The 16,436-nt window shown below is 32.7% G+C and overlaps 1 protein-coding gene across 1 annotated transcript in view; it reads left to right on the top strand.

Moving 5' to 3' along the window:
- The first annotated feature begins 11,810 nt into the window (after positions 1-11,810).
- The window catches only part of LOC129226723 (mutS protein homolog 4-like), a 70,119-nt gene continuing 65,493 nt past the window's right edge, over positions 11,811-16,436 (top strand). The window contains exon 1 of the mRNA XM_054861352.1: positions 11,811-11,859. Within this exon, the coding sequence (XP_054717327.1) occupies positions 11,811-11,859 (49 nt within the window). The remainder of the gene's footprint in view (positions 11,860-16,436) is intronic.

A 16,436-nucleotide genomic window follows, 5' to 3' on the forward strand; every position in this document is an offset into this window, starting at 1 on the left:
GTGTTCTGAGAAATATAAAAGATCTTTGTTCCCGCATTATCATTCCATGTAGTTAAACAAATAAAATTTATTTTCTTGAAATTTTGTATTTATTTGCAAAAAATATCTTCTAATGAGATGCCCCTCCCCCCATAACTGGGGGGAAACAGGAAACTGAAATAAATTTGTATTGGTTTTGTTAGTGAGGATTTTTGTAATCTGAGCAAAATACATGAGCACAAATTCTTGCATGATTAAACTACCATATCGTCGCCTCAGAGCAACAGTAAGATCCCAGAAATGACACTAAGGTATCTTACTGTTGCTCTTAGGCGACAATATTAGGATGGGCAGTAATGTAAAACCACAAGCTCAGGGAAAGGGGTGGGGGTAAACCTCTACTCTCCTCTCTGTTCCTCTGAAACATTGTATTATGAATATTTGTTGCAATGTCAACTTTAACACTGATTGGCACAAATTGCAAAGGAAATGGAATATACGTTTCCACTAAAGAAGGAATTTTCTGTAATTCCAAAATGCTTTTATATAGTTTTTATGTAGTGCAACAATATTGGACTGACATTGTATTACATCTACAGTAAAATAATGATTTGGTGTTTCTGCAAAGTTTTAATTATATGTCAAGAAGTTCACAAAAAAGAAAAATGGGCCATCTTAATCTTAAGCTGTGAAATTTGGTACAAGTTAGTTTGGATATCAGTGGAGGGATATTTTTCTAAATTGAATAAGCTCTTTTCTACAGAAAGAGCGCAATTTTTATTTTGTTCTAATCAAAAAGTGGATTTTAATCTGATTCTTCTTAACATGCACTTTAAATCTTCGCAAACCAAATAAGATTGCAAAGCAATCTTTGGGGGTTGGCAAGTGGCAAGGTGCAGAGCCCTTGAGTAGTATATAATTTAATAGTATTGTAGTATATAATTTAATTATTTCATCCTTGTTATTTTTCTTCAAGATGGGAAATTTTTATCATAAGCAACCGTGCCAAATTTTAAATGTGTACTCGCAGTCGAGTGCCCTACTTCTCAAATGTAAAGGCACCCTCTCTTCTTATAAGATAAAAACACCCCCTGAAAAATTTTTATGGCAGAGTTTGAGCCAGGCCTCCCACCACCACCGACGTGGCCACCCCTGTCATTGTAGAATTTCTTCAATGTGTGTCTAAACATTTTAGCATCAAGCACCTAAGCATTAGTTAAAAGTACATTTCAAGAAAAGAGGGGTCCTTTGTATATTTACTATATTGTTACATTTTAATATTTTATTAGTCAATAATCAGTTTGCTGCATGTCTTAAAACTGATCAAAATGATTTCTTTTTTTTTCTTTTGTGTGTATGTTTATGAGCTTTTTTGAGCAGTTATTACAGTTTCATCTGTGTTGTCAAGTGTTTAATATCCAGTGGGGCCAAGCCCCTAAAGTAAATGGCGCACCCCCCTCAAATGTTACGGAGCGCTTCTTCCAAAAAAATTTTTCAATCCCACAATATGTGTCCGCCACGACCCCCCCCCCCCCCCCCCCCGTTTCGCGGAACTTGCAATATTACAGTAGAACCTTGTTCATCCAGATACTCAGATTGAATTTGTACCTTTAAAAAAATTATGTTCACATAGACAATTTTAAATTGTAATAGCACGGACATCGATGCAAGTACCCCGAGCATTCGCTTTCTATTTGATACACAGTTCCTGCTTAGTTTGTACCTTAAATTATGTTCATCTAACAAATACCACTGCAGCTGAACCAATGTTTTCAGACTTTTTGCTCCGGGGGGGGGGGGGATTTTGAGAATTAAGAGGGGCCAAGGATTATCATTTTAGTGAGGTATATGCAGCAGGTATTTAATTTCGAATTTCTCGGAATATTCACTCAGAAATGTGAAGGTTTTCCCAGAACTTTCTCTAAATCATTCGAAAAATGCAATTTTATCTTCTTTATTAGAGGGAAAGTGAGTTTGGGGCAGGAAGTTGAATTTCAAAATCAGAGATTCAAAAATTCGATTATAGGCCACGTTTCTTAAAGTTGAGGGGGAAGGGGGGAATGAGAACCTTGACAAGTTTTTGAAACAGAAGCTCTAAAGCCGTAAAATTAGACAAATCGATAACATCATGAGTTTAGAGGGAACATTTCGGAATTGAAGTTCTAAAATCGAAAGTTTGGATGATCTTCCGTAACGGTTTGAGGGATTAAGAAATGCTCCAGAAAATTTTCCAAATTGAAGTCCTAAAAGAGCAAATATACAGGCGATCTGTGATGACGTTAGGAACTGGATGCGGTTTGAGACCATGTCCCAGAGATTTTTCAAAATTGAAACGCCTAAAGCTCAACTGTAAGCGATCTTTGATGACGGTTAGAAAAGGAATGGGATTTACGGACTCTTTCCCGGAATAATTCAGGAAATTGCAACGTCAACACTAAAGCAGTTATAGGCCTTTAATGACGTTAGAGAAAGGGACCGGATTTGGGACTCGCCATGGAAATTTTTTCTAAATTCAAGTCCTAAAAACACAATCGTAAGCTAGCTTTGACGATGTAAAAAGAAGGAACGTGGATTGGGATTTTCCACTAGAAATTTTCAAATTGAAGCTTTGATGACGCAAATATAGGCTATTTTCAAAAGCAATTTTGATAACAAGACGAAATTTATGACAAACCTTCCCAGTTTTTTTCCGAAATTGAAATCCTAAATCAGGGTTATCCTTCACCTCTCCCTTGTAAAATTTTCCACTATGAAGTCCTGAAAATCTCAAAAGTAAGCCTTTTTCGCTGAAGTTAGGAAAAGAGATGTGGTTCGAGACTTTACCCCTGGATGTTTTTTGAAATTGAGTTCTGTAATGCCCTTTTTAGGCCATGTTGGATGTAGAGTCCGTATATGAAAACGTATTTAGAGACTCTAGTTCGATGGCATTAGAGTCCCTTAAAGAAAAGAATGGATTTCAAGGAATGGAGTCCACTGAAGGTTTCGTTCGCATAAAACTACCGGTTGACTGCGGTTGGTTTACTGATTTATTTTATCCTTCCTTTAGTCACGTGGGATGATTATAAATTAACTTCTACTTCTTCTTTTCGCAGCATTTGTATTTATCGTCTGCTCTTTAGATCTGAATGCATATGCTTTTAAATTTTATTCCTTTTTTAGCTGTTGTCCATAACTATAAGATTATTTTTATAGAACCTGCTTCCATGGTAGCATAGTTTGCTTGGTCCCCTTTTCGTAGTGGTATGTTTTCTGTTATTAATCTGAATATAAATTTTGAAAATATCCAACGTTTCTACTTTTAAAGAATTATATCAATATTTGTAGCTTTTTGGAAGTGATACTTAAGAAACTTAAACATGTGCAAGTACTCTTGATTTCTCCTTTTTATCTGTAGGTCTGTGAATAAAAGTGAAAGTAGAGACCCTTTAAAAACATTTTTCTTGCATTGTTTTTGTGCCGTTTACAGTTGATTTTATGTATATGTTATGTTCTCTAGTTGTAACTTTCTTTTAAAATGAACTCTTACTAGCACTTATAAATGCTGCTTCCTTTTTAAACTTGCAAAGTATAGTCTTTTTGCTTCCAGTGACGTTACGACGTTAATAGGGGGAGTCGGGGCGCCTTGAACCGGTCTAAATAATTTTGATACCATAAATATTTTTTATTTTGATTTATGACCAACAAATAGCCCCTATGGTCCTAAAAATCCTATTACAAAATCACGTGGTTGGTACAGTTATATTGAACAAGTTTTATTTAATTTTCATAAGTCTGCAATTATATTTTTTCAAATGATGGGATGAACAAAGTTCTATTGTATGTATTTATGTACCTAAATTATACACTAATGTTTCTTATATAAAGAACTGAATATTTACTGTATTTAAAAAGAAAGTTGCATTCAACACTGTAATAATGTACAAAATCAATGATTAATGGGATAGAGACATAAAATAAAATGGCACAGTACTTATTTAATTTATTACTACAGAATGTAGGAATAAACCAAATGCTGCACTATTATATTGCACAGTGCATCTGAAAATGGTTGCTTTAATCTGTGTAAATATATTATTTTTATTGCAATATTGAATGCATTTTTCAAAAAAAAAAAAAAAAAAAAATGATTCAAAGTTCATATGGCATAAGACTCTAAAAAACAAATGTACCGTGTGGGACCCAAAGCCCTGAAATTTTATAAGGAAAAGAAAAAATTTGAAACTGACATTTTTTTTTTCATTTTAACAAAGTTGTTACCATTCATTTATTATTTGTTGAAAACATTGTATATACAAATAATTTTTACATTTCTTCAGTGCCATGTGTCATGTGCAATATTAGCATTTTGCTATAAACCTGCAACAATCTTTTAGCATCTGTTCTCAGTTTGCAATATTTTCTTATTAGTATACAGTACAAGGCGAATTGAGCAAAAATACAAAGCTATTTTTCAGTACAAGTATGATTTATTGTATTAACCGGAATATCATATGATGTACAATGTAGCTAAAAGCAATATCTGCTGATCATGCGCTGATGCCAATTGTCAGACTTTTTTTTTTCTTTGGTATACCACTAAAGAATGCTTTCATTGAGATTGATAAATAAGAAAAGAGATTTGGCTCGAACATTTGCAAAATTAAAAATAAAATGTGTCAAATATTACACAATATAATAATTTTGACTATGTTTTGAGTTAGAATTGAAAAACTGGCAAATTCCGAAATCAGGAAAGTGTGCTGTCCCAAGTGTTCCGGATTTTGGGTTCCATGCAATGCTTGTGTCTTATTTTGGTTAATTATGTTGAATTTTACTTTGCAAAGAAATATTTAGCTACAATAGTATTTATTTTTTAGGTTTTTATGATGTATGAAAGTTCTAACTCATACAAAAGTTCTGTTAATGGTAAGAATCTCTTGTATTTATAACTAAAATGGTATATGAATGTTATTTCTGCTTTTTACACAGCATCAGTGGCGGATTGGTTAAAGAAATCGGCCCTGGCATAAAGGGATGTCGCGGCCGCATAGCTTCTATAGATACTAATTTTTACAAAAATGATTGGGAAACGAAATCACTTAAATATGAGGAAATTATTCAAAAAAATAACTACTTTCCTTTAAACAAATTTAACAGATGAGAATTTTTCCCGTGTTTTAATGGTGAACAATTGATACACGATAAGCTAAACCTTTGTGTGTAAAAAGAAAGGTGATTGTAATAATCTATTCAAGTACTTTTAAGTTGCCTGGTGCTGTATTGATTATTTCCGTAATAATATCTTCTAACATTACTTCAGTTAGAATAGGGAGGTTATTAGGGAGGCGAGGGGTGTGTGCGAACCCTTAATTTTTTCAAACACATGTACCAATACAGAGAGAGATAGGGAGTAGATTGATTTTCTTGCATATGGAAGTTATTAAACATTAGCATTAGAAACCTAATTGTAAGTTTAACATTGAGTCAGAAATATAAGGTCCTAGGGTCTCTCCCCCGGAATTTTTTTCAAATTGTAGTCCTAAAAACGCAATTTTAGATGATCTCTGGTGATGTTAGGTGGAGCGGAGGTTCTAGAGTCCTCTTCCGGCAATTTTTTGGAAGTGAAACTCCGAACTTGCATTTACAGTGGCTCCCAAAAGTGTTCGTACACCTACGACTTTAAATGAAATAGGCCATTATCCATTAGTTAGAATTAATATTTCGGAATAGGTATTTTATTATAAGATCTATGATCTATTTTTAACAAAACTACATGAAAATTTTTAATAAAACATTAAAACATATTTTTAAAAAAATCAAAAACCAAAACTTGCAGGAAATTTTATCTCACAAAAGTCTTCGTACACTTTGAAAAAATGTCAAAAAATTAGTAAATAATCTAACTTTTTACAAAGTTATTACTTAGTAGAATATCATGCAGTATCAACAACAGCTTTTAAACGTCTGGGAATAGATTTCATTGTTTTTTCTTTCTTTTTTTGTGCAATTTCTGAGTAAGTTTTCAGCCGCACTTCAAGTCTTACTGTTTCTAGTTCGCTTTTCGTTTCAATGGTGTATTTTCATAATCTAGCTACCAGATGTCTCCAAATATGTTCCATTAAGTTTAAATCTGGCGATTGAGGAGATATTTCTAAGCTTAAGGACAATTTTTGAAGCACCAAACGCAAACATGTGCTTCTTATCGTTATCTTGACAAAAAACAAAGTTGTTTCCGATTGCTAAATTTTGGGCTAATAGTTTAAAATTGTTCTGTAAAATATTTAAATGAACAGCATGATTCATCATTTCATCAAAAAATTTCAAATTTCCAAGTCCTGATGCTGAATTTCGCCCTCTCAATAGAACACCTTCACCGTCCTGATTAACTGATCCAACTAAGTTCTTCAGATTAAATTCCTCATTTTTTCTTCCATTTACAATTATACAACAATTTAACCCAAAATGTTGAATTTATATTCATCTATAAGTAAGACGTTGTTCCAAGACATTTTGAGCTTATTTATCATTGATATTACGACGGAAAGCGTAAGCTTTCTGTTTTTCGCACAAACAAAAAAATTTCTGCGGGAAGAGGTCCCATTTAATACAGCTAATCAGAGAACTTGGCGAACAATTTTAGGTGAAAATTAAAGGTAAAATGTTTCATTCAATTCTGCAGAAACTTTTTTAGCACTCAAATGTGTATTTTTCATGATTTTTTAAACTTTAAACCTCCGATCACGCATTGTTAACTTTGCCAGTTGACCTTTTCTTACCTTGTTTTCGATCCGATTTTTGTCTTTAAAGCATTTTATCAAGCACTTTACTATAGAAAGGAACAAATTAACTAATTCAGAGACATTTCAAACCAATTTACCGCTACTGTGAGGAAAAAATTCAAATTTCGAAAGGTGTTTGTGGTTTTTTACGAATACCAGCCATTTTAAAGTATTAAGCAGAATATTAAGGAATAAATAGACAAAAAATTAACGGCAAATGACTTTACAGTGTCATTACAATGCAAAAATAATAAGAAAACCACATATGATAATTTTAATCATGAATTTATTCGAAAATATTTCAGTGTACGATGACTTTTGTGGAGTATTTTTTCTCTCTCTTCGTTTTTTGACAAATTTCAAGAATAAAATCTGGCAATATTTTGAAAAAAAAAACTATTGTGTTTTATTCAGAATGGATTAGGAATAGTGTGAAAAAAATTAGACTTCATATTCGAATTCAGTTTTGCGTTATTTTGGTTTTACTACAAAATTTCAAGGTGTACGAACACTTTTGGGAGCCACTGTATATATTATCTTCAATTATGTTAGGAAGATGGGGTCCGGGAAGAGTTTAAAATATTAGCTCTGAAAGCTTAGTTTTAAAAGATTTGGGGTGATGCTAAGGAAAGGAGAGATTCGAGCAACATCCACCAAGAGTTTTTTTTTGAATTGAAATCGTGAAAAGGTAACTGTAAGCTTTTTTTTTTTGATAAAAACTAGGACATTGACAGTTATTCAAAAGTTAAGTTCCAAAAACGAAACTTTTAACGACCTTCTATGATTTTAGGAGGAGGAGTTATGGTCAGGTTCTACTTGGAATTTTTTCAAAATTAAAGCATTAAAAACGGGATTTCTGACGTGCTTTACTGATGATGACGAAGGGGGAGGGAGGGGGAGACTTTCTTTGAAATTTTTCGATGCTATAGATTCGGAAACGAAGTAGATTGATAAGGAAAGGACTATGGCCAGTTACAAAAATTGCTTGGTGTGTGGTGTTTAGATTTAAATTTGTGGATTTAATTAAATTTTTGGGAATAGGTCAAAAAAAATCTTCTGTCATGATGTAATGGGAAAAGTGGGGATTTGGGGGTTTTTCTTCCCTTTTTTTGAGATTGAAGCCCTAAAAAGGTAATTTTAGACAATCTTCTATGATATTATGGGAAGGAGATGCTTAAGGGGCCTCCGAAATTTTTTCGACACTGATTTATGACGCTCTTTAATAATGGGGTGGGGACGTTTCTAGGTGAATTGCGGCGGAAATACTCTCCTTGAAGATTTTCGAAACTGAAATCCCAAATACGCTATTGTAGGCCTTCTTTAATGACGTTAAACTAAGGAATGTGGGGTTCGGGAGTTTTTCCCAGGAATTCCTTTAAAAGCTAAGTTTCAAAAACGCACTTTGGGCAAGCTTTAGTGACTAAAAAGGAAGATATAAGCTTTTGGTTCCCTCTCTTCATCCCTTTTGGCTACGTCCCAATCTTCTTTTATTTATTTTATTGATAAAAAATATGAAACACCCTCTAACAGTGTTCTCCTTCAAAACCATTTACATTTACATTTTCTATAATAAAATTTTCAATTTACAGCCCAGTGTTTTTATTTGCTTGAAATACAAACCATCTTCGGCCTCAGGTAAAAAAAAATTTCTTGAACTGATCTGGTGCTTTGGTGACCTTAAATAACCTTAATGATCTTTGACCTTTTTTTTTACTCTATTTTATTTTAAATATCATTCCTTCTTCACCTCTTGATAAAGTTTATTTTAAATTTTCGAATCATACATGATTTTTTTCATTCAAACATTTAGAACTACTGGGGTGAGTATTAATTTCAATATATTTTCAGTCTCTCTCGCTATGCTTTAATTTTTCTCCTAGATAAACCATATTTCTGGGACCTGTGTATTTTTTTGTGTACATAACTCTGATTTTCAGGATGATATTTTTCATTTTTAAAAAATAGGAAAGGTAAATGGTAGAAAAGGTCGGTGTGCCGGCGGCCCCTGAGAATCATATTTTTTTATATAAACATTTTTAAACTGAAGGGTCTTCAACCGTAGGTTGAACCCTTTGAGGGATATTGAGTGAAAGAAACTGAATATTTTATTTTTCGCAAAAAAATTTTAGAAACGCACACATTTAGGAGGTCTTTACTTGAATAATCTTCATAATACAGAATTTTGGATATCTCCAAATTGTGTTTTAAGATTGCATTTTCTGTTAAAGCTTTATTGAAAAAATACTTTTTGTCACTTTTATTGCAATTGTTATGAACTAGAATTCATAACAATTGTAAATTACCATTCATAAGTAAAGTAAATGTGAATTGCAATTCATAGATGAAATTGAAAAATAGACAAAAGTATTTTAACTTTTAAATACTGCCCTTGTTTTTCTGTTTTTTATTACATTATTAAAATAAAATTGGCGGCCCCATTTCAGAAAAACTGGGCTGGTGTAGCACCCCCACGGCCCCCTTAGCGACGGTCTTGCACCCTCCATCCGCGGCCTTGAGCCCATGCGTAAAGAGGGATTGAAGCTAGAGAATTTACGTAGCGGTATTTACATTTTACTGTTTGTAGACAGGGCAATTGATCAGCCCGAAACATGACCGGCCCACCGGGCAAATGCCCGGTTGCCCGCCGGGTGTATCCGCCACTGCACAGCATTTAAAAGAAGCAATACTTTCTAAATTCTTGTCCCCCTTTTTTTTTTTAGAGAGAAACACCTCACTGCATGCTTTTTGTTATTACACCACTAAAAAATCATAAAAGAATAATGAAATAAAGGTCTAAGCTTTCTAAGTGCTGTTGACACAGCAACACATTCTAATAGGGGTCTGGCCAGAGGAAATTTGGGTCTGTTAATGTACCCTTCACAAAAATCTGATCAACAAAAACAGACCTTTCACAAAATCCTGATCAACCAAAACAGACCCTTTACAAAATTCTGATAAACCAAAACGGATCTTTCACAAATTGTTTATTGAAAGAGCAAATCAAAGTAATGCATATTTTATCATAGAAACTGATAATTTTTGGAACTTTTTCAAAGTTAAATTAGAGGGAGCAACTTTTACACTATCAGCTAATTTTGCAAAAAAAAAAAAAAAAAAATTGGGACGTTTGTGATGCTTTTGCAAGCAATAAATAACTAATACTGCTAAATAAATATAATGTGTGTTTGTGTCTTCAAAAGAAATTAACAGCTGAAAGTCAGTTTTGTTTCAAATAATTTCACATGTTTGTTTTACCATAGCTGTTTTGCAGTGGTGTTGACTTTTCCGAAAAGGCAGCACAAATACTTTTCTCCCTGCTCATGATTGAAACAACAATGATAAAAATAATAATGATATATGTCAGCAAAATGAACAAAGAACTGAAAAAGGATAGTGGGGTGAGGAGAAAATGTGATTGCTTTCAGATAAGGTCACTAGTTTTAAATTATCGCCACTTAGCATCTGGCATTAACCTTTATTGTGACTTGATTAGAAAATAATTCCCATCGTTTTACCAGCTTGGCAATATTTGCCTTTTTACAGTACAATGTTAGAATGTTATTTAGTGGGAGAAAATTATATGGGTTTGAACTTTCGATGCTAACAAGGATAATTAACTTTAATAAACGTTTTTATTTACCGTTTTTATACTTTTGATGCCGTTTTTTTGCATCCAATATGAGAATTGTATTTTGTTCTTTTTTCAAGCTAACTTCGCGTTATTAGGATGCAAATAAATGAAACGTCTCTTTATTTCTGTTACAACATTTATTTCAAGTTTTTTAAGCGAAATTCCATCTTCTTTTACGAGTCAAAAATTAACCCTAGTGTCAGTGACCGGGAACCCATGTACCTTTTTGCAACTTTTACCATAATTTTTACACTTTCTAACTTGGTCTTGGTGAAATTGCTTTTAATCCTTGTTATTTACATGAATGTGAACTAAAGAAAGTTGTAACCATGTTTTCAGAAAAAAATTTGGGGAGGGGGGGGGGGCGTTTTTTAGCATTTAACATTATTATAATTCAATAACCGGGTACCCATTACACTACATATAAAAAAATACCCCTTCAAAATGCTTCTGACGCCATTTTTGATGATTCTTATGTAAAATGAGCCCTTGACATATGACAACTGTTTTCCTCCGTCAGTCCCTCCCCCTTTGATATCGCGCCCCCTAATTTTATTCTGTATTAATAGCAATTATTTAAATTTGATAGGAAAAAACAGCATTGTATTCACCATTATCATTCTTCTGAAGGATTAAAGAAGTGTATAGTTCAAAAGCACGAACATTTTTGGCAAGTTGGGACACTCAAGCAAGTACTCCCCCCCCCCCCCCGAAAAAAAATATATATATAAAATCCTCACAAACTATTTTTTTTTTGATAAAGGTTCGTTTTTCAATTTTTTCACTTATTTTCTTGGTGTAAAACCAAAGTATTGGACTCACTTCCCATGCTCAAAAAATTTTTCACTGTAAAAAAAATAAAAATTAATAAACACTTAAACATTGCATATTACATATCAGTCACACTGCAGATCTTAGATGCAAAGAAACTTTTTGCATTATTGACGTTTGTTCCAATTACATTTACAGATATAATTAAAATTTTAAATGAAATTAAGTATACTTATAATATACATTAATATATTTTTATATTTCAGAGGTTATTGCACTTATTGTTTATCATCATTCGATCAAATGCTTCGAAATTATCGAAACATTTGATCAATTGTGTCAACATCAGATTTTGTTTTTTATAAAACAAAATAGTTATGACTTTTGGTTGCAACAGAGTTGCTTTTGTTATGATGTGAAGTGGAAAACAATATTGCAGCTCTTTTTCTTTTTGCTGATGTACAAACATATTGTTACATTGTCAGTGATACTGAATTAGGAACTTTGTATCTCTCAATCTGTAGACAATAATATTTCAGTTGGAACGCATGATCATTTTTTTTTTTTTTTTTGAGTATACCTACAAATGTCAGATGGCATGACAGCAAAGGTTGAGCAAATGACAGTGAGGATAAAAATTACAGATAATATTTTTCGATGCAACGGGCCACATGTATGAGCTTCACGTGCCTCATCAGGGCCGTAAGCTGAACATCACTGGTATAAATAAATGAAATCACTATGAAATACCAAAGCGTAAGACCTAATACATCCAGTATTACAAAAAAAAAAAAAAAAAAAACCTGGAGAAATACATTTTTTTTATAACCGAACTTTTAGCATGTAACATAAATATAAAATGTTGGAAAAACAGTAAGCCATTTTGTTTTTTGGTAAAAACAAGCTACACACATTTCTCAAGATGAGGGTGGAAGAAAACGTTTCAGTTAAGTAGAAGAGGTTTCAGAAAAAAAATATTTTCCTGCTCTAAATCTTCGAAATTCAACACGAGTACTAGGGTACTTGGTTATTGAGAGTAAGGAAAAATTTGGTTCATTGACGCTAGGGTTAAAATGCTGAATCGATGGTTTAATTTTATTTCTGCTCCCACTGTGTTGATAAATGTATACAAGGATTGCTATCTCTTTGCATCCGCTATGGAGATCAAATTTTTTGAATATTTGATGCTTTGTTAGGAGGTAAACAAATAAAATCTCTTTTTATTTTTATTAAAATTATGAAATTATAAGTTTTAAACAAAATTCTGTGCTCTTTAAGAGTGTCTTAGGGCAAAAAGTTAAATGCTGAACACCTGATTGATTTTTTTTCAATTATTTTAAATACTGTACATGTAACATTTCTAGTATAATTTAACGCAATGTAGAATGATATATAGATATTGATACTTGAAGGGTGCCCATTCCCCAGAGAGCGATGACACTCCCCCACCCCCCCCTTGTTCCTAACAATAGTAAAACTTGCAAGAATGATACTCAACACAAAAGAGAAAAACATCCAACTAAAAGTTTCAATGATGCAGTTTGTGCTACCTCAAAATTTTGAAATTTTGTTTTTACAATTTGTTTTTGCAAAATTATTTGATTTTTCACAAAATGAATTGATTTTTCACAAAATCATTTGATTTTTCACAAAAATTGAATTCTGAAAAATCCTGGACAGACTAACCACATCAACTGATTAAGCACTTGCATGTCCAAACTTTTTCGTCTGCATATTTTTTTTTTCATCTTCTTTCTGGCCAAAGAGTTTTTTTCATATAGAAAATTTATTTGGTATTACGAGACTCTCATTTTCAGAAAATGAATCCGTACTTTGCAAGCCCAAACCTTATAATACTGAAATTAGTAAATTAGAATTTTATTTGTGCATTTTTTTGAGCGACTATCATAGTATTTATTGTACTTATTATACTTTTTTACAGTATTTAACAGGAAATCAACTGATGAAGATCAGTCAAGTTATGATGATGCTTTTTTTCTACAATCTGCCAAGCTAGATTCAGAAATGAGGTTTATTATTTTATTTTTGTACTACCTATCTACTCATAAGCCTTATTTCTTACTATGATTATTATATTCAACTTGAAGTAAAATTTCAAACTGTTAATACTGTTTGAAAAGCAAATCAATGAAAAGAATTTTCTCTGTATTCCTCTAAAACAGGAGAAAGTATTTTTAAATAAAATTTATGTAAAAAGCACTTACACAATGTTTACGTATAAACACATAGTTCTTAAGTTTGAAAAAAATGTTTATGTCTTAAAATCTCCCCCCCCCCCTCACTTTAAATCATTAATTATTAACTATTAATTTCAAATTTCGCAATTAGCAACCAAAATGAAAATCCTTTTTTGTGGGTATGGTCAAATGAAAGGAAAAAATGCCTGTTGAATCATTTTTCTTTTTTTTGTATCCAAAAGTGTGTAGAAGAAATGGATTCAAATTTTAGTGGATTTATATGTTTTAAAAGGTGCTGAACCCATTTTCACTTCTTTTGGAAAATGCATGGTGATGAACACTGATGAAAGCTGCTGCTCTGATTGGTTTTTAGTACCAATCACTCCAACTAGTATGGTGCAATCACACGTTTTTCTTGTTAAACCTATCTGCTATGTCTCAAAAACTAATGCAATAGTTCAAATTAAAATTGGTGCGCAACAGGGGTGTTTGTGATCTGAAAGTTTTGGGTTGCCATTGCCAAACATTTTGGGCTGACAACACATTTTGAAACTGAAAAATTATTTTAAAAAAAAGAAAAACTTTAAAAGGTTTTTGTAATGATTTTTGTATGCATATTCGAAAAGTTTTTATGGGGGGAGGAGGGTCGAGCTTCCTCATAGTTCCGTAAATTTCACTCTGTCTTCGGATAGTTTTACTTGAGTTTACTGTCACCCCTGGTGTGCTGGTGTGTAGGTGGACCATTATAGTGCCTTGATTACTTTTAGACACTAATCAGTTGGAGGAAGTGGCACAAGTGAACGTTTTTTTTTTTTTTTTGGAAAGCATCACTGTTAAATCTCAAGAAATAAGGTACAAATTAAAAAAAAAAGGTTTACAACTGAACCTCAATAGGAATAGCTACTGATTCATTCATTGTGCCTCAATTACTCCAAAAAGGGTGGCACAATCAATAATTTTTCTCATTAAGCATGACTTCTACGTTGATTCATATGATTCAGCAGTTTTATTTAAACTACCATCATGATACTAAATTTTGCCACTTTGGTTACAATTGTGCATTAATTAGAAATTTGCAGGATGTTTTGTAGCATTAAAGGGAGTAAGCCCTTGCCCTTGGTAGGACGAGCCCTCCTGAAAGAAAAAGACATTGTATTGAATGCTTAAAAAATCTTTATTTGAGAATTTTGAAAATTAGAACTGTCAAATAATGTATTTTGTTTGATCAATAGTTATTAGATTTCAGGAGTTAAGTAGGTATGCTAGATTGTTTTGCACTAGGGTGCAATTGTATACTCTAAAAAAACTTTGCGTTTATTCATTTTTTATGGTTTAATTTTCAGATTCCAACAAAAAATAAGGATGTCATCCAATTATACAAACCAAAGAACTTCAAACTCTACAGATACTGCTATGCCGAACCTTCCCCTATCCTCGGGTAATGGATTGTCTTCATACAACAAATCTTCCTCTACACCTCATTTAAACAACGTTTTCAAAGCAGTTGGTAATTCTATTTTCCATATTATTTAAGAAAATCTTTTTGCAGTGATCTTGAAAATGTGATCAGGCTTTGAAAATTGTTTTATATTTTAATTGTTATTTTGAGAGAAAATGCCATTCACCTCATTTTATGCTGAAAATTATTCTTACATGTATACCCATGCCATATTGTATTTTCATAAACAGTGGTAGATTTACAATGTTGCAATTTCGAGAGACCTCCATAACCATAGGACCGAAAAGGGATTCAAAAATGCACGTAATAAATACAAATACAAATGTGACAACCATCAACTGGCTCTGGGCCCATGTAGGCTGGTCGTAGTCAGTTTATTAGTTCCTAATGAAAATCAATGGCCCTCTGAAAGCTATCTACCTTATTGATCATTGTTGCCTCTTCTATTAAGCTGTTACAAGTGCCTATGACTCTACTAAATTAATAATTTTTCCTGATTTTCAGGAAGATTTGAAAAGCTTAAAACAATGACCCCTCGTCCTGCTTTCCGTGCAAAAACTTAACCCAGAAACATCTTTCATTTTAATCAATTTAAACAACTGAGTCCTGTCTCCTCTGACTCTCCTCTACTCCAGGCTATACATATTAAGCCTTTTAAGTCTGGTATCATAATCTAAATCTGAAAGTCCCCTTGCTAGTCTTGTAGTCGTTCTTTGAACATTTTCCAATGAGGAAACATCTTTCCTGAGATAAGGAGACCAAAACTGAACGGAATAGTCCAAATAAGATCTTACCAAACTCTTACCCTCCTTGCTCAGGGTTTGTACGTTCCTTCAAAACTCCTTCAATACACCTTCATTCAGGAAATTTTTCTGAAGGGCCCTTCAAACTCTTTCATTTTGGTTTTAACTCCTTCAAAACTCCTTCTTTTTTAGTTGAAGAGTACATAATTTTCCTCTGACAGTGATTTAAAATACTTCAATCGACAACTTAACATCGTCACAAGGGCAAAGGTATAACTACAATTTTGACGTAGTAATTTCGTATATTTATTTTTTTCATAAAGGTGTGATTTACAAATTGAGCATAGAAGTCGTAAAAGTTGAAGGTGAAAATATTATTAGATGACTAAGACCTTTCATAAGTGAAGTAAAACATGCTTAAATGGTGCTTGGTTATTTTTTTCAAGTTTTATGATTGTTGCTTTTCTCTCACTTTCAGCAGCAAAAATCAGTTTGTTTAATCGTTATTTAAATATTTAAAAATACATAAGTAGATTTACTATATTAAGTGATTGTGTTAAAAAAACAATTGTGTAGTAAATCGCAGTTATGATGTAAAAAGGGTCATCCACATCCACAAGTGATGTCATGCCTTGAGGCGAAGACAGGTTCATTAAATTGTGACTAGGGGGAAGAGATAGAGACCAAAAAGTGACATTGCACAGTTATTATAACAATGTTATGACATGTTACAAGAGGAGTGTTAAGATGAAGTGTGACACTTTGTGACAAAGGGGAAGGGGGTCAAATATCTTTTCTAATAATAAAGCTGAAAGTCTGTCTCTGGATCTCTGTCTGTTGCACGCATAGAGCCTAGACCGTTTGGCCGATTTTCATGAAATTTGGCACAAAATGTGT

The sequence above is a fragment of the Uloborus diversus genome, chromosome 7 (genome assembly GCF_026930045.1).
Source record: "Uloborus diversus isolate 005 chromosome 7, Udiv.v.3.1, whole genome shotgun sequence".
Lineage (NCBI taxonomy): Eukaryota > Metazoa > Arthropoda > Arachnida > Araneae > Uloboridae > Uloborus > Uloborus diversus.